Raw genomic sequence first — 17,750 nt, 5'->3', positions numbered from 1 at the left:
TATCCTTATGGGGGAGGATCAGCCACTCTGGCCTGGGGCTCAAAGACAATCCTGGCTGAAGTGATTACTATGAGGAATGTAGTCTTCAGGGACAGGCGATGTCCCAAAAAGATGGCAGTGCCTGGTGGTGAGAAAGTGTGGGTCACTCGTCCAGAAAGCACGTAACTCCAGGATCTGTTAGTAGGAACGTGGTAAGTGGATATGGTTGCCAGATTCATTTTGACTGTGTTTAAGGTCACCTCAGATTTCCTCAATGACGGCAAATAGTCTAGGCCAGCAGATACGTGTGCTGGAGTTGTCTGTTTGTGAAGTGCCCAGGGACAGAACTTTTTCCAGTCTGGTGCAGCAGTTTGCCTTGTGGACAGTCCATGGCTCTCTGATAAGGTTGGCTGCTCGTTGAGGCACACTCCCAGTCTGTCAGGTTTTGCCACCAGGCAGTCTCCTAGTTGTAGAGATTTTGGCTTCGGATGGGCAATGTGACCCTGTTTCTGGGAGAGGTAATCCAGACAAGCAGGGCTATGGAGGGGTTGTGCTGTCTGGGAGATGTGAATACCAGTAGTGATGAACCTGTTTTATGGCTCGCAGTAGCCCTCAGGCCATGGCCTGTTTTATTTTTCTGATTATTGCTCTGGAAATTGGAAGCATGGGAGGGACCCTGTAGAACTGCTATGTTCCAGGCCAGGCTGGCGTGCTGGATCACTCCCCAGAGTCTTTTCTCTCCCTGGAACAGAACTGTTGCCATTGGTGATGTGTCTTGTGTAGATAGGTCTGTCTGAGGTTGTTCCCCAAGTTGTTGGGGAAGCACTTGTGCTGGAACCTGCCACTTCTGCTAGGAGACAGACAGCCACCAGTGAGGAGGTCATCATTAGATCACATTTCGCAAACTGGACTGTTTCTTGACATCTAGAAGACATCAAAGACTGAACAGAGCTCCCCCTCCAACAGTGGCTGTAGTCTGCGTATGAGATGCTGAACTACTTCTGCACTGATGTGAGGAAGAAAAGCCTTGGCATACAAACTGCTCCTAATTCCCACCCACTGATATGTCACCCCTCCTCTGCCACAGACTTCCGGTGTGGCCTCGGGCAAGTTGTTTAGCTTCTCTGTACCTCAGTTCCCCATCTGTAAAATGGGGATACTAGAACTTCCTGACCTCACAGGGGTGTTGTGTGGATAAATACATAAAGGATTATGGAGCTCTCCCATTTAGCAGAAATGGGGGCTATGTAAATACCTAAGACAGACAGATAGTTGGGCCTCTGTAGGCTTCCACAGGCCTTGTATTGTCGGGTGATGAGAGTAAGGTTCCTAGCCTGATACTACCACTGCAGATAGAGTTGGAAGATAGAAGGGCAATGTAACCACGACACATGATCGCTGGCCTGAAGAATTAACTAACTGGAGATATCTCAAGTTGAGTCTGGATAATAGATTATAAGGGTACAGGACACCACGAACCCCATAAGTTTCCAGAAGAGGTGTAGAGTGTGTGTGTTTTTTATTAAAGACCTGAAGAGGTGAATTCATAGATTCATTTATTCCATGACCAGAAGGGAACATGGAGATCATCTAATCTGACCTGAATAACACAGGCCATGAAGTTTTCCCAAAATAATTCCCAGAGCAGATCTTTTAGAAAAACATCCAATCTTGATTTTAAAATGGCCAGTGATCAAGAATCCATCATGACCCTTGGTAAGTTGTTCCAGTGGGTAATTACCCTTCCTGTTAAAAATTTACACTTTATTTCCAGTCTGAATTTGTCTAGCTTCAACTTCCAGCCATTGGATCATCTTATACCTTTCTTTGGAAGATTGAAGAAATACTTGTTCCCCATGTAGGTACTTACAGACTGTGATCAAGTCACCCCTGAACCTTGGTCTGCATCCTTTGTTCCTAGATGTAGATGCTTACATTGAGCTGTACTAAAACGCTGCCAGAATTGTTTGCATTAGTCCTGTGGCAGATGTGCTGAACTTACGATTGAATTGGTGGTGTCTCCTATGAGGGCTGTTGGCTCCACTGATGTGAACGGAGACTCTTCTAGTCCCAGGGAGTGGAGAGGGAGCTAGCTATCTGTCTGCAGAACTCCTCAGAGAGTCACCTAAATAAAGATACATGTGGATCCCTTGGCTGCTTATATGAGGTGCTGCGATGGTTAGACACTTAATGACCAATAAGAAAGGCCAAAAGGGAGACTCTTGTACTGGTAAAGATCTTCTGCTGTGCAGAATCCAAGGTCCTTGCTGTGAGCTGGCCTGGTGATGATGTGCAAGCATGTGTCCTTCCAGCACAGAGTCTTCTCAGAGCCAGGATGTGATGAAGCTTCCTCATTGACTACTTCTGTTGTGGGCTTGATTTCTGTGTCATAAGCACCTGTGCTTCATCGGACCATTGACCCTCCATCACCATCTCCTCTGCCTTCTTTTCAGAATTCAGGGGAAGATTTGAGTCCAGGGAGAAGTTGTATGCCGCTAGCAGAGCCTGACAGTTAGCTATTCTCATCTGCAGAACTACAGAAGGGTACAGTTTCCTCCCCAGTAAATCTAGTCTGGCTTCGTATGTCTCGAGGCGTAGATTTACAGGTTTGCTCTAGTTCTCCTTTCTCCTGAGCTGCAGACACTGCAAGGGAATTAGGAAGTGGATGCCTGAAGAAAACCCCCGAAGTCTGTTTGATGGACAGCTGGAATTTGTCTGCCTTTTCAGAGGTACAGGGCCCAGTGTTGGGCTGGGGAGTCCTTCGGTGGTTCCTTAAGTTCTTCATGGATAATGACCTCCATTCAGGGTCTGTGCTGAGACTCAAACATGTCAGATAATCACTGGGGCAGTTCTTGTCCTCCGAGGTCCCCAGAAGGCCTTGAAAATTCTTGGAGTCTGGGGGCGCCAGGGAAGAGGAGGAGGTCCGCACTGCTTCCTCAGGTGGTGATGAGGAAAGGCAGGAAGTTGGCCGTTTCTTTGTCATCAGACATCTTACTCACAGTAATTTGGGAGGATACAGACATCCCTAGATGCTATTTGTGGAGCTGGGGTCTGTCTCTTAGGAGGATGATCCCCAGAGTCCCTAACAAGGGAGGTTGCAGATGTGGAAACAACGTCGTCTGGTTTTTCTGTTGGATTGACCAGAACCAGCAGATCAGCTCCACAGGAATAAGGTGGCATGTTACAGGCCATGTTATTGGTGTCCATGGAGGAGCTGTCCATGCACCAGACAAGGTAGCCATTGATCTTGAGGAATCAGACACTGGATATAACCCAAGTTGGATGGCAGCTGCAGGGATCCTGAGGGCTACAGGACTGATCAACAGACTCCATCCTTGATGGCAGAGGTTGATTCAGGGGCTTTCAGGTCCCAGGCCTTGATTCTGAAGCTAAACTCTTCTAAGACATCATTTGGGGGGGTGGGGGGAAGGGGAGAGGAGAAGAAAGGAGAAGGGGGTATATGCCTAAGGCCATGTCTACACTACCCACCGGATCGGCGGGTAGCGATCAATCCCCGATCGCTCTGCTGTCGACTCCGGAATTCCACCAGGGCGAGAGGCGGAAGCGGAGTCGACTGGGGAGCAGCCACCGTCGATCCCGTGCTGCGAGGACGTGAAGTAAGTGATTCTAAGTAAGTCAATCTAAGATACGTCGACTTCTGCTACACCAGAACTGTACACGTTATCACGTTTGCACCAGTGCCAAATACAGGGGGAATATAATATCCCTATTCCTACTTGAGATTCCCCTGTTCACGCATCCAATGCTCACACTAGCCCTTTTGGCCACAGTGTCACACTGGGACCTCACGTTCAGTTGATTATCCACCTGATGTCCCAAAGTTATTTTCAGAGTCGCGGCTTCCTAGCATAGAATCCCCCATCATGTCAGTACGGCCTGCATCCTTTGTTTCTCCATTTGGCCATATTAACACACACTGTTTAGTTGTGCCCATCTTAGATTACTCTCTATAGTGACCTGTCCTCTTCACTGCTTGCTTCACCCCTCCCCGCCAATCTTTGTGTCATCTGCAGACTTCATCAGAGATGAGCTTTTCTTCCAGGTTATTGATAAAAATATTAAAGAGCACAGGGCCAAGAACTGATCCTTGTGGAACTACACTAGAAACATACCTGCTCGATGATGATTCTCTGTTGACGATTACATTTTGAGACCTATCAGTTAACCAGTTTTTAATCAATGTAATTTGTGCCATGTTGATTTTGTATCATTCTAGTTTCTTAATCAAAGTACCAAGTCTAAGTGTAGTACATCAGCACTATTACCTTAAACAACCAAACTTGTAATCTCATCAAAACAAGATCCCAAGTCAGTCAGGATCTGTCTTCCATATACCTGTGCTTATTGTCATTAGTTATATTACCTTCCTTCCTTTATCATATGAGTCCTATATCTGCTATTCCAGTATTGTGTCCTGGATCAACGTCGGGCTGACAGACCTATAAGCACCTAGCTTTCACCAGTCCTCTGAAGCCTAGGGAGGGGGTTGGGCTTCAGAGCATGAGCTCCAGCCCGAGCTGCAACTTCAGTGCTCTGTGTACACAGCTATTGCTCGTGCGAGCCTCACTAGCCCATGTCTATTGCCCCCGGGCTGTGGGGCTCACTCCCACTCGCTCCAGAATGCTGTGTAGACGTACCTCATCAGGGCAGTATGCACAGCTTCAATGGTCACTGCTCTTGAGGGGTGATGACTACAATACAGAGGGCTCCCTGTGTACTCTGTTCAGACAGAACTCAAAGGAGAAGCATCAGCTACACCATAGTACGGACAAGGGCAGGTCCTGTGAAAACTTCCCGACACCTAACTCTGCCAGCGCTCCTTGACCCCGCTGCTAGCCCTGCCCTCAATTCCCACATTGTGCATCACTGACCAATTCTGTGGGGCATTTGTGATATCGATAAGTGCCTACTACTGGTTGCAATGACTTCCTCCATCTCCTGTCACTTGTGTCCCAATACTGATGTGACATGAGTTGGGGGAGGGGGGTGTCACTGCAATCAGTGCTACCCCCATCTCTCGTCCATGCTCCTGTCATATCCTGTCTGATGCTCAGCCTGAGTTCTCTGGAGCATGGACTGTACTTTGTACAGTGCACAGCACAATAGGTCTCTGATCCCTGACTGGGGTTCCTAGGAGTTACCACAATGCATACAATAAATACTGGGGTCCCCAGTCTCTTACAGGGAGAGAACAAAGCCATTACCAGAGTGACAGATTGCTGAGTTGGCACTCCCCTCCCAATGTACTACCTACAGCCCCTTGCCCCAACCCAAGTCAAGCACTCAAGTTAGCAAATGCCAGTGGATCGCACTGGACTGGGACTCAGAAGACCTGGCTTAGTGTCCACGGGCCTGCTGGGTGCCCTTGGGGGAGTTGGTAGAGCCCAAGGTCTGGTTTGACCTGTCCACGGCAGGCACCTGCCATGGCTTAAGCTCAGGCAGAGACTTAGAAAATGGCCTCCCAGAGTGAACGGGGCCTCCCTGGCAGGGGGTCCATGCACTGGATGGAGCCATCAGTTTATTATGGCAAGAATCATAGTGACCCTTCCCCCTGCAGCTACTCCCCCATCCTATTTGGCATCCCCAGGACAGCATAGCCCGAGTCCCGCAGCCATGTGCCACTGAGGGCACACGCCCAGTGCTTCCTGCCAGCTGTGCTGTGCTCAGAAATGCACAGGGAAGGTTGGGGTTGCCTTTGGGAGGTGGGGTCTGTGTATAAACCCTGAGTGAGTGCTCTCAGGGCAGCCAGTGTGTGCAATGTTCCCCTTTCCTTCCCCAGAGCGGGGTGGGGGTGGTTCTCACTGTACTAGGCAGCACTGCCTGAACCCCTCCTGCCTGCTGTACTGGACTCTGGCTGGCTCCTGCTGCGGCTCCCACCCTGCTGCGGCTCCCACCCTGCAGCTCTCGGGAACAGCAGCGCGCTGGGTGCTGTAGAAGGAGGTTGCAGCTCACTCAGTCCCTTGAGTAATGACTCTCTCCAGCCTGTTGCTGTCCATACTAACTAGGTGTCCCATCTATTGTGTCTTCATTTCGTTCTGCCTTACAAGCATCTCCCTACGTCTGGGCACGGCTCCAAGAGCAGGAAGGAAATTGCCCTGCGACTGGGCGTCTGGCTGGGTGGCGCGTTGAGCAGAATGCTGAGCAGAAAGCTGCAGCATCAGGCACTGGGTGGCAGGCTGGTTGTGGGCACCACCCTCCACCACTCCAGAAGGGGATGCCCCAAGGCGGGAGGGATCAGGCAGCTCCCTCCCAGCTCTGGTTTGGTTTTGCTAAGCTCTGAGCTGTGCAGCTTGCTGCTCGCTGCGGGAGGGGTCGGGAATCCAGCTCACTCAGCAGCTGGGACTTTGCTTGTTCTCAGCACCTGCTAACTCTTGGCCACTCTGCTGAGTCGTCAGCTTGGTTACAGCAAGAAGGAGCTGCAAGGGATGTGGCCGCAGCAATGCCGGCTGTGCAGAGTTCCCAGAATGAGGCACTGTGGGGGGCAGGACAGGGCGTGCTCTAGGGAGCAGGGCCTGAATGCGGGCTGCAGGGGGTGTTCCCTTCTATACCAGGCCCAGCCTTGCACACACACTGTAGGGAGCAAGGCAGCAGCACTGGAAGGGTGCGGAGGGAGGGGTGTGGGGCGCGGGGGGGTTTTGGAGTTGCTCTGCTCCTCGCCCACTCAGCAGGTACCTCTGGATATTCACAGACCTTGGACATCCGGGACACTTTGTGTATGTCTACACTGCCCATGTCACAGCGCGGCTGTGGTGACGTGGGCAGTGTAGTCATGCTTTATAGCCCGGGGAGAGCTCTCTTGGAGATAGAAAATAACCACCCCGAAAGAGCGGACGTAGCTGTCTATACTGGTGCTTTTCAGTGCTAAAACGTTTCTCGCTCAGGGGGTGTTTTTTCACACCCCTGAACGACTAAAGTTTTAACGCTGAAAGTGGCAGTGTAAACACAGCTTAAATTGCAAGGCCAAGGAGCATTGCTCCCGGCGTGTTAGTGGCTCTAACTGTCCCTGCAGCTCCAAAGCAGTTCCTCTCCGTGAGTTCTTCTCTGAAATGAGCTGTTAGACTCTTCCACATCCCCTGAGCTGCCTGGAGGGTGGCAGGGGGCAACTCAAGCAAGGCTGCTGAGCATGTGCTGTGCTGTGCTGCATGCAGGAGGGAGTGGGGAAACCCAGCTGGGGCAGACGGGAGGCAGGAATGGAAGGAGAGCGGAAATGACTGGAGTTGGTATAGGGTGCAGCAGGAGATGTATGCCTGAGTGTGATTTGGGATCAAGGGGCGGTGGAGTGCGGGTGTGCGTGCCTCTCACGCAGTCGGGGTAGTGGGAATGGGCGTGTGTGCTCACTGCAGAGCTGATGTGGCAGGGAAGACGTGTCGGAGCCCACGCTGGGAAGCATGTGTGCGAGTGGGTGCAGCATTATGAAACAGACCTTAGGGCACTCTCCTGCCCTGGGCTGGGCTAGTAGCTGTATCTACCATTGCTTACAGAAATAGAACCGAGGGCCCTGCAGTGGCCAGTGACTCCAATTGCCTCTGACACGAGGAGCGATAGGGGCCTAACTCAACTGCAGTGCCTGAAGGGAGGGAAGGGGAAGGGTTCTGTGCCATGTCATTTAGATACAATGCACGGCAAACCTAGAGCCTCCAGGTGGCAGGCGGGGGTCTCTGAGTAAAATCCCAACGCAGCTGATTTGGAAAAGTCCCTGCTCCTCCAGATGAGATTGCTTTATGGACTGTCCCGGGCACCCACACCTAGAGTAGTGGGGGGAATAAAGGGCGGCTGCAGGCAGAGCGCCCGGGTCTGGAGTAGCCGGGGGGAATGAGGGGTGGCTGCAGGTGGAGCGCCCGGGCCTGGAGTAACCAGGGGGAATGAGGGGCGGCTGCAGGCGGAGTGCCCGGGCCTGGAGTAGCGGGGGGACTGAAGTTCAGGATTGAGGACCATCAGCCTTGCTTTGTGTGGGGGAGCCAAGGGTTGGAATGGGGAGAGGGAGCAGCAGGTTGAGACTGAGGGGAATCAGCAGAATTGATGGGGGGGAGGGTGCCCTTGAGTGGAAGAGCAAGGGCTGGACACTTTCCACTCAGAACAGCAACATGCAGGGACTTGTAGTTCCCACAGGTTGCCTCTTTGTATTCGAAATGGGAACAGATGCAGCCCTTGGACTCCTGCTGAACTGCCAGCAGTGCCCTCCGTGGAGCAGCAGGAAGGCTGCTGGCTCAGGGCTGATGCACATTCTCTCACTGGCCCATTTGCCATGTTTGGTGTAAGCTGGCTCCCTGCACCCAGGACCCCGGCCTGTCACTGCCCTGCGTGGAGCTGGCTCCCTGGCACAGCCTGTCTGCCCTGCACCGAGCTCGGTGCACTTAGCCCCACTGTGGCAGAGCTATTTTTAACAGTTTCTTCTGCTTGAATTGAGCTGTGAACTTGTACTGTGTTTATGCTACAGGGGCTTCCTTTTCCCCTTTTGCTGAAGAGGCAGCGCGGGAGATCAGAACCTGTCTCTCTGGGTTTGTGATCTTGCCTGAGCTGAGAGGGAGGGCTCGAAAGGGGCCAGCAACTCTGTGCGGAGACAGCCATGTGTGCTAGAAACTTTGCTGCCCTTGGGAGGGAACGTGAGAGGAGACGGTGACGTGCTGCAGCTCCTGTGCTGGCTCCATGCTCACACAGTCTCTCTCTGTCTCTGCAGGTCCAAGGGAGCGTAGGGGCCATGAGCTGGGCCTGGACCTGCTGCCATCCTGCCCCCAGGGGGGCCAACCCTGGGGGTGACTAAGAAGGAAAAGCAGCCAGGAGAATGGACTCCTGGTGCCCCAGACCAGGCTCAGGGCCAGCTATGCTGGGGCACTTTGTCGGAAGCTTTAGGGGCAAAGGACAGAGGCAGGACGGCCAGGACAGCATGCCAAGAAGCCTCAATGCTGCATCTCCTCTTCAGCTTTCCTCCTGGTCGCCAGTCCATCAGCGAGACCCACAGGCAGCAGAGGATGAAACCAGCTGCCCCCCTGCCCAAGCCATGGGCAGCCCTTAGCACGGGTCTCCTGCCGCAGCTCTGACAGGCGGAGGAGATGCTCCCTCTGCCAGGTTGCAGCGCGTGTACTGCAGCTTCCCAAGCAGCAGGACGGAGGAGCATGGGCGTGGAGCCTCGGGCCTGAGGGCGGGGCGGCACGAGATGGTCAGTAAGGAGACCAGCCCCTGCCTGGCTCGGAGCAGTGAGGGCAGCCAGGAGAAAGCCATGACAGTACGCTCGGTGCTGCTCAACCGCGACTCGCCCGACATCGAGACCCGCCTCAAGCGCCGACGCAGCCGCACCCAGCAGGTACGCTTCAAGGACCTGGTAGACGGTAACCCTGGGGAGGAGGTGAGCCCCCCCCAGGAGCCAGCAGCCACACCCGACACCAACACCCCATGTGCCTCTACGCCCCCCCGGGACTCCCCGGAGCTGGTGGCAAACTATGTCTCGGACGCCCAGTGGAGCTGGCACCAGGCCAAGCCGCACTCACTGACGCTGCCTGTGCCCAGCAAGGTGTGTCTGAGCACGGCCATCCAGACGTCCCCCCGCCTCCAGCAGCAATGCCCAGCCTCCCGCGTCCGCAGCAAGAGCACCTGCGACTTCGCCCAGGAGGAGGTGCTGGCGACCGCCTGGGAGCCCAGCAAGAGCCAGACAGGCTGCAGGAGCCCAGCCAGGGCACCCGCCTCTGCCAGAGCCAGCAGGGATCTCCCCCAGTGCACCCTCACCAGCCTTTCCGCACACAACCACCTCCCTGTCTCCCCTCTCGCCCAGCACACCAGCAGAGAGGGGCAGCCAGGCCCCGCTCCACATGCCACTTTGTGCCACGGGCTGACTCCACCGCCCAGGGCTCCTTGCCCACCTTATCCAGGGACCATCAGGTGTACCGCTGCCAACTATACCTCCCAGCAAAAGGGCTGCCCCCCAGTGCCCAGCCCCAGCCTCTGCTCCTCCCAGCCCCCTGCATACACCAGGAACTGTGGGAGCCCTAAGGATAGCCACGGTGCCCCTGCTCCGTGGCCCCTGCGCCCTCCCTCTGTGCCATGTGGACAGCCTGGGCCACCTGCAGAGCCACGGCCTTGGAGCAGGAGCCAGTCTGAGCAGGACCTGCCATGCCAGCCTGCTCATAACTGCATGACCGGCAGCCATGGGCTCGGCCAACCAGCTCAGTGTCCCTCCCAAGGAGACCCCGCCGCTGCCCTGCAACAACGCCACAGCTCGTCCTGGGGCAGCCCCCGCTGCCTCCCTTCAAACCACAGCCCCAGCACAGTCCTGCCACCACCAAACCAGCCCAGTTCTACAGCCACCATGCTGAAGAAGACACCAGCCACCCTCAGCCACCAGGCTCCCAGCAGTGGACAGTCCCAACCTGTGGCTGCAAGGCCCAGTGTCTGCAGCCGGCTAAAGGCCATCCAGACTGAGTGTGGCCTCATGAACTTGGAGGAGCCTCAGCAACTGATCTCCACATCCAGCCAGGGGCACCCCCCAAGGACACAGCAATTCACCCGGACTCCTGGGGCCCCCTGGAGCAACGAGCCGCTGGGCGAGCCCTGTCTGACGGCCGAGCAGCTGGAGACTCTGCACCAGGTTCAGGACCTTCTGCAATTGGTGGCTGCAGCCAAAGGGCAAGTGGGTTTGTCCAAGGGGGATGAGCATTTCCTAACATCTCGGGGACATGTGAGCGTGGGACCCGGGCAAATGGGGGACCTACAGTCACAGCTGCAGTCGCTGGAAGGGGTGCTGGAGACCAGCCAACAAACCATCAAGGTGCTGCTGGATGTCATCCAGGACCTGGAGAAGAAGGAGGCCCAGCGGGATGGGTGAGCAGCAGGGTGCAGGTGGGCTGCCAGGGAGGGTGCAATGCTGTGGGGGAAGACAAGGTGCACGGACTCACCACCATAGGTTTGGCTCGATCAAATGAGGTGTCAGGTCAGGAAAGGATAACACGACTCCAGGGAACTACTGTCCAAACAGCACTGACAAAATGCCAGCCCGCTGACCCCCACCTTTCCATGATGCACCAGCCCCACACTTGCCTGCTCTCAGCCCTCCCCATGGCAACACACACCTGCCCTCCCCCTTCCCCTACACGTCACGGGTAGTCCAGTCTGCCAGCCAGGGTAAAGCACAGGGATGAGTGTGTGTCATGGGAGCTGAGATTCACAAACTCCTCTCAGACAGGGGCCACCAGACGTCCCTTAGATGGGAACTGCTGTCAGTCCCTCCTGAGCCAGGTAGGATTCAAACCGGTGCCCTCCAGGAGAAAGGCTCCGGAGCTCATTAGCACTATCCTGAAGCAGCCAGGCCCCGTACATACTATTGCTACCCCTTGGCAAGTGAGGCTGCTGTCTGGAAAGATCAGTTCAAGTGCAGACTTTTCTGCAGCTCACACAGGCAGCGTCTTCTCCTCTCTGCATACACAGGCAATGCCTCCCACCAGTGCGCTCAGTTGCTAGCAAACCCACTGCACAATTAAATGTCCTACCTTCTTAGAGGGACAGTTCCCATTAAACAAAATACAAACCCTAAAACTACACCAGTAAAACAAATATTAACACACCATCCAAATTTACCTCTGTCAAGGTTCCTTACCCACTCTGAACTCTACGGTACAGATGTGGGGACCTGCATGCAAGACCCCCTAAGCTTATTCTTACCAGCTTAGGTTAAAACTTCCCCAATGTACAAACTTTGCCTTGTCCTTGAACTGTATGCTGCCACCACCAAGCATTTTAAACAAAGAACAGAGAAAGAGCCCACTTGGAGACGTCTTTCCCCAAAATATCCCGCCAAGCTCTACACCCCCTTTCCTCGGGAAGGCTTGATAAGAATCATCACTAATTTGTACAGGTGAACACAGACCCAAACCCTTGGATCTTAAGAACAATGGAAAATCAATCAGGTTCCTAGAAGACAGGTTTCAGAGTAACAGCCGTGTTAGTCTGTATTCGCAAAAAGAAAAGGAGTACTTGTGGTACCTTAGAGACTAACCAATTTATTTGAGCATAAGCTTTCGTGAGCTACAGCTCACTTCATCAGATGCATACTGTGGAAAGTGTAGAAGATCTTTTTATATACACACAAAGCATGAAAAAATACCTCCTCCCACCCCACTCTCCTGCTGGTAATAGCTTATCTAAAGTGATCACTCTCCTTACAATGTGTATGATAATCAAGTTGGGCCATTTCCAGCACAAATCCAGGTTTTCTCACCTCCCCCCCCCCCCCCCACACAAACCCACTCTCCTGCTGGTAATAGCTTATCTAAAGTGACCACTCTCCTTACAATGTGTATGATAATCAAGTTGGGCCATTTCCAGCACAAATCCAGGGTTTAACAAGAACGTTTTTTGGGGGGTGGGGGTAGGAAAAAACAAGGGGAAATAGGTTACCTTGCATAATGACTTAGCCACTCCCAGTCTCTATTCAAGCCTAAGTTAATTGTATCCAATTGTATCTACAACCTATCCTGAAGGATGACCAAACACTCTCACAAATCTTGGGAGACCGGCCAGTCCTTGCCTACAGACAGCCCCTCAACCTGAAGTAAATACTCACCAGCAACCACATACCACACAACAGAACCACTAACCCAGGAACCTATCCTTGCAGCAAAGCCCGTTGTCAACTGTGCCCACATATCTATTCAGGGGACACCATCACAGGGCCTAATAACATCAGCCACACTATCAGAGGCTCGTTCACCTGCACATCCACCAATGTGATCTATGCCATCATGTGCCAGCAATGCCCCTCTGCCATGTACATTGGTCAAACTGGACAGTCTCTACGTAAAAGAATAAATGGACACAAATCAGATGTCAAGAATTATAACGTTTATAAACCAGTCGGAGAACACTTCAATCTCTCTGGTCACGCGATTACAGACATGAAAGTTGCTATATTACAACAAAAAAACTTCAAATCCAGACTCCAGCGAGAAACTGTTGAATTGGAATTCATTTGCAAATTGGATACAATTAACTTTGGCTTGAATAGAGACTGGGAGTGGCTAAGTCATTATGCAAGGTAACCTATTTCCCCTTGTTTTTTCCTACCCCCCACCCCAGACGTTCTTGTTAAACCCTGGATTTGTGCTGGAAATGGCCCACCTTGATTATCATACACATTGTAAGGAGAGTAGTCACTTTAGATAAGCTATTACCAGCAGGAGAGTGGGTTTGTGTGTGTGTGTGTGTGGGGGGGAAAACCTGGATTTGTGCTGGAAATGGCCCAACTTGATTATCATACACATTGTAAGGAGAGTGATCACTTTAGATAAGCTATTACCAGCAGGAGAGTGTGGTGGGAGGAGGTATATTTTCATGCTTTGTGTGTATATAAAAAGATCTTCTACACTTTCTACAGTATGCATCCGATGAAGTGAGGTGTAGCTCACGAAAGCTTATGCTCAAATAAATTGGTTAGTCTCTAAGGTGCCACAAGTACTCCTTTTCGTTCTTAGAAGAAGAATTTTAATTAAAGAAAAGGTAAAAGAATCACCTCTGTAAAATCAGGGTGGTAAATACCTTACAGGGTAATCAGATTAAAAACATAGAGCATCCCTCTAGGCAAAACCTTAAGAGACAAAACCAGGAATATACATTCCATCCAGCACAGCTTATTTTATCAGCCATTCAACAGAAGGAAATTTAAAGCATTTCTAGCTAGATTACTTACTAACAGTTGTAAGACTGCATTCCTGATCTGTTCCCGGCAAAAGCATCACACAGACAGATGAACCCTTTGTTCCCCCACCTCCAGATTTGAAAGTATCTTGTCTCCTCATTGGTCATTTTGGTCAGGTGCCAGCGAGGTTATCTTAGCTTCTTAACCCTTTATAGGTGAAAGGGTTTTGCCTCTGGCCAGGATGGATTTTATAGCCCTGTATACAGAAAGGTGCTTACCCTTCCCTTTATATTTATGACAACCTCTCTGTAGGATGGTTTGCAATATAAGATAACAATATTAATTGCAGAGTCCTCACACTGTGAGAGTCATTAACAGAGTTTGAACCCATGAGTTGCAGATTCACACACAGACTTCCACAGCTATGGGAAGTGAGGGGTGAGGAAAGCTTGCTAATATCCTGTGTGTGGGTCAGCCCATCGAGAAAGACATGACACATTTTGTCCCAAGCACACAACTGTTTGGGAGCTAGTGGTGGGATGCTGCGTATCAGGGTTACTGGTTTCTGTTCTTAGCACTGGGGACACAGTATGATGTAGTGGTTGTAGATATCACAGCCAAACATAACACTTCAGGCTGAGCTGTCTGCAAGGACTGAACTCAAGGCTTGGCTCTAAAAGCACAGCCAGCTCCATTAACATGGAAGTAGTAATAGACTCAGGTTATGTTCACACTGCAAAACCCCCTCCTCAACAGTGAGTCTCAGAGCCCAGGTCAACTGATGCGGGCTTGGCCTGTGGCCCTGAAAATAGCAGTGTAAACATTTGGGCTTGGGCTGGAGCCTGGCTCTGGGGCCTCACCCCCTTTCACGGGGTTTCAGAGCCTGGGCTCCAGCCAAAACCTGAATGTCTGAGCTGCTATTGTTAGCCCCATAGCGTGAGCCCTGCCAGCACCAGTTTGTTGATCCGGGCACTGAGATTTGCTGCCACAGGTGTGGCTTGTTTCTTTTTGCAGTGTAGACCTACCCTCAGAATCCTCCATATGTGGTGTACCACCAGAGAGTGACACCAAGCCTCATTGCATCAGTGGGGTTACACATGCACATAATTTGGCACATTGCTTCAGAAAGGCCGCAGGGCAAAGTGGATGAGATTTGGGTCTATCATATTAAGCACATGGATTCTAGTCCTAGGCCTACCCGTAGAGACCTGTTGGAACCTCCTAGTTATTTGTAAAACAGGTAAATGCTAGCTGCCTTCTTCTAAGGTGGTGGTGTGAGCCCTGGGTTACTAGTGGTTGGGAAGGACAAAAAAATATTTGCACCAGTGGAAGAGCTGGGATTAGAACTCATGTTCTCCTGGTTTACAGCTCAGTATGCCTTGTCTTCCCTAAGTTTCGGGCATGTGTGTATCCTGCCACTTTCCCTTTCCTGTACAATGTGGATTGGCAGAGACGGCCACAAGACTCAGCAGGCAATTCGGACTGCTCTCGCCAGAAAAAGGAAGATGCAGCAACTGTGAGAGCACAGACTGACTCCCCAAGGCACCCCAGTTGGGGGTCCAGGCCTCCCTGCTGTGTGCGGTCAGGTCTCTCCGAACAAAGCACTCAGTATTCATGTCTGTTCATTTCACTGATTCTGCTGTTCCTGAGAATGGGGACGTGGGAGCAGCACCAGTGCCCCTGACCCATGCCTTGACTTGTTCCTTGACTTTAGCAAATCTTTTGACACAGTCTCCCACAGTATTCTTGCCAGCAAGTTGAAGTATGGGCTGGATGAATGAACGATGAGGTGGATAGAAAGCTGGCTACATCGTCGGGCTCAACGTGTAGTGATCAATGGCTCCATGTCTAATTGGCAGCCGGTATCAAGTGGAGTGCCCCAAGGGTCGGTCCTCAGGCTGGTTTTGATCAATATCTTCATTAGTGATCTGGAGGATGGTGTGGATTGCACCCTCAGCAAGTTTGCAGAGGACACTAAACTGGGAGGAGAGGTAGAAACGCTGGAGGGTAGGGATAGCATACAGAGGGACCTAGACAAATTGGAGGATTGGGCCAAAAGAAATCTGATGAGGTTCAACAAGGACAAGTGCAGAGTCCTGCATTTAGGACGGAAGAATCCAATGCACCACTACAGACTAGGGACCAAATGGCTCGGCAGCAGTTCTACAGAAAAGGACCTCGGGGTTACAGTGGACGAGAAGCTGGATATGAGTCAACAGTGTGCCCTTGTTGCCAAGAAGGCCAATGGCATTTTGGGCTGTATAAGTAGGGGCATTGCCAGCAGATCGAGGGACGTGATCGTTCCCCTCTATTTGACGCTGGTGAGGCCTCGTCTGGAGTAGTGTGTCCAGTTTTGGGCCCCATACTACAAGAAGGATGTGGAAAAATTGGAAAGAGTCCAGCGGAGGGCAACAAAAATGATGAGGGGACTGGAACACATGAGTTGTGAGGAGAGGCTGAGGGAACTGGGATTGTTTAGTCTGCAGAAGAGAAGAACGAGGGGGAATTTGATACCTGCTTTCAACTCCCTGAAAGCGGGTTCCAAAGAGGATGGATCTAGATTGTTCTCAGTGGTAGCAGATGACAGAACGAGGAGTAATGGTCTCAAGTTGCAGTGGGGGAGGTTTAGGTTGGATATTAGGAAAAAATTTTTCACTAGGAGGGTGGTGAAACACTGGAATGCGTTACCTAGGGAGGTGGTGGAATGTCCTTCCTTAGAAGTTTTTAAGGTCAGGCTTGACAAGGCCCTGGCTGGGATGATTTAGTTGGGGATTGGTCCTGCTTTGAGCAGGGGGTTGGACTAGATGACCTCCTGAGGTCCCTTCCAACCCTGATATTCTATGATTCTATGCCAGACATGGGGACATAGTGTGAGTCTGCTTCTATCTGGATACCAGAACATCCACCTCTACCAATGTGCCTGAAGCCTGGCCAGTTCTGGTGTCTGCATTTCAAAAAGAATGTTAACATTTGGAAGGGAGCCAGAGAAGAGCTACAATGATTCGAAGTCTGACAAACCTGCCTTCATAGTGAGAGGCTTAAGAAGCTCAATCTATGCAGTTTATCCAAGAGAAGGATAAGAGGGGATGTAATCACAATTGGTTACTACCTGCATGGGGAGCAGAGGGCTCGTTAATCTAGCAGACAAAGGCAGAATGAGATCAGTGGCTGAATTCTGAAGCTAGACCAATTCAGGCTAGAAATAAGGAGAAGTTTTTTCTAAGGGTATGTTGCTGTAAGATGGCTATGTAGTCGCGGCATAGCGCTAGGAGAGAGCTTTCCCAGCGCTGTAAAAAACCCACCCCCGTGGGGAGTGGCTCCCAGTGCTGGGGCACTGTCTACACTGCTACTTTACAGCGCTGAAATCTTCCTAGGCAGTCACTGCCTATTTTGTATTTGTGCAATTGATTGTTCCTTCCTAAGTGGAGTACTTTGCATTTGTCCTGATTGAATTTAATCCTATCTATTTGTGACCATTTCTCCAGTTTGTCCGGATCATTTTGAATTCTAATCTTATCCTCCAACCCCTCCCAGCTTGGTATCACCATCCCCAGACTTGATAAGCGTGGTCTCCATGCCATTGTCCAAATCATTGATCAAGATATTGACTAGAATCAGACCCAGAACATATCCCTATGGAACCCTACTCAGTATGCCATTCCAACTTGACAGTGAACCACTGATAACTACTCTCCAGGAACGGTTTTCCAACCTTTTGTGTACCCACCTTATTGTTGGTTTGTCTAAGATCTATGTCTCTAGTTAGTCTCACATGATCTTCTCATAAACAATCAAAAGCCTTTGTAAAGTTGAGATATATCCCATATACTGCTTCCCCTCGTCCACAAGGCTTCTTGGTTTGACATGACTTGTTCTTGACAAATCCATTTTGACTGTTACTTATCACCTTATTATCTTTGAGGTGCTTACAAACTGATTGTTTGATTATTTGCTCCATTACCTTTATGGGCATTGAATTTAAGATGACTGGTCTATAATTCTCTGGGTTGTCCTTATTCCCCTTTTTATAGACAAGTACTATATTTGCCCTTTTCCAGTCCTCTGGGATCTCTCCTGTCCTCCATGAGTTCTCAAAGATAATTGCTAATGGCTCAGAGATCTCTTCAGC

At 51.3% G+C, this 17,750-nt stretch overlaps 2 protein-coding genes across 3 annotated transcripts in view; one reads left to right on the top strand and one right to left on the bottom strand.

Annotated features, from left to right (window-relative positions):
• LOC144264379 (dedicator of cytokinesis protein 2-like) overlaps positions 1 to 17,750 on the bottom strand; it is a 336,931-nt gene that overhangs the window by 107,966 nt on the left and 211,215 nt on the right. The gene's annotated exons all lie outside the window — the stretch shown is intronic.
• LOC144264380 (uncharacterized) overlaps positions 1 to 17,750 on the top strand; it is a 35,162-nt gene that overhangs the window by 7,898 nt on the left and 9,514 nt on the right. For both annotated transcript variants that reach the window (XM_077816136.1, XM_077816135.1), the window contains exon 2: positions 8,678 to 10,812. In XM_077816136.1, the coding sequence (XP_077672262.1) occupies positions 9,155 to 10,812 (1,658 nt within the window). In that variant the 5' untranslated portion in view covers positions 8,678 to 9,154. The remainder of the gene's footprint in view (positions 1 to 8,677; positions 10,813 to 17,750) is intronic.

The sequence above is a fragment of the Eretmochelys imbricata genome, chromosome 4 (assembly GCF_965152235.1).
Source record: "Eretmochelys imbricata isolate rEreImb1 chromosome 4, rEreImb1.hap1, whole genome shotgun sequence".
NCBI classification, from domain to species: domain Eukaryota; kingdom Metazoa; phylum Chordata; order Testudines; family Cheloniidae; genus Eretmochelys; species Eretmochelys imbricata.
The sequence above is the reverse complement of the archived record's forward strand: the minus strand, read 5'-3'. Positions and strand labels throughout refer to the sequence as shown.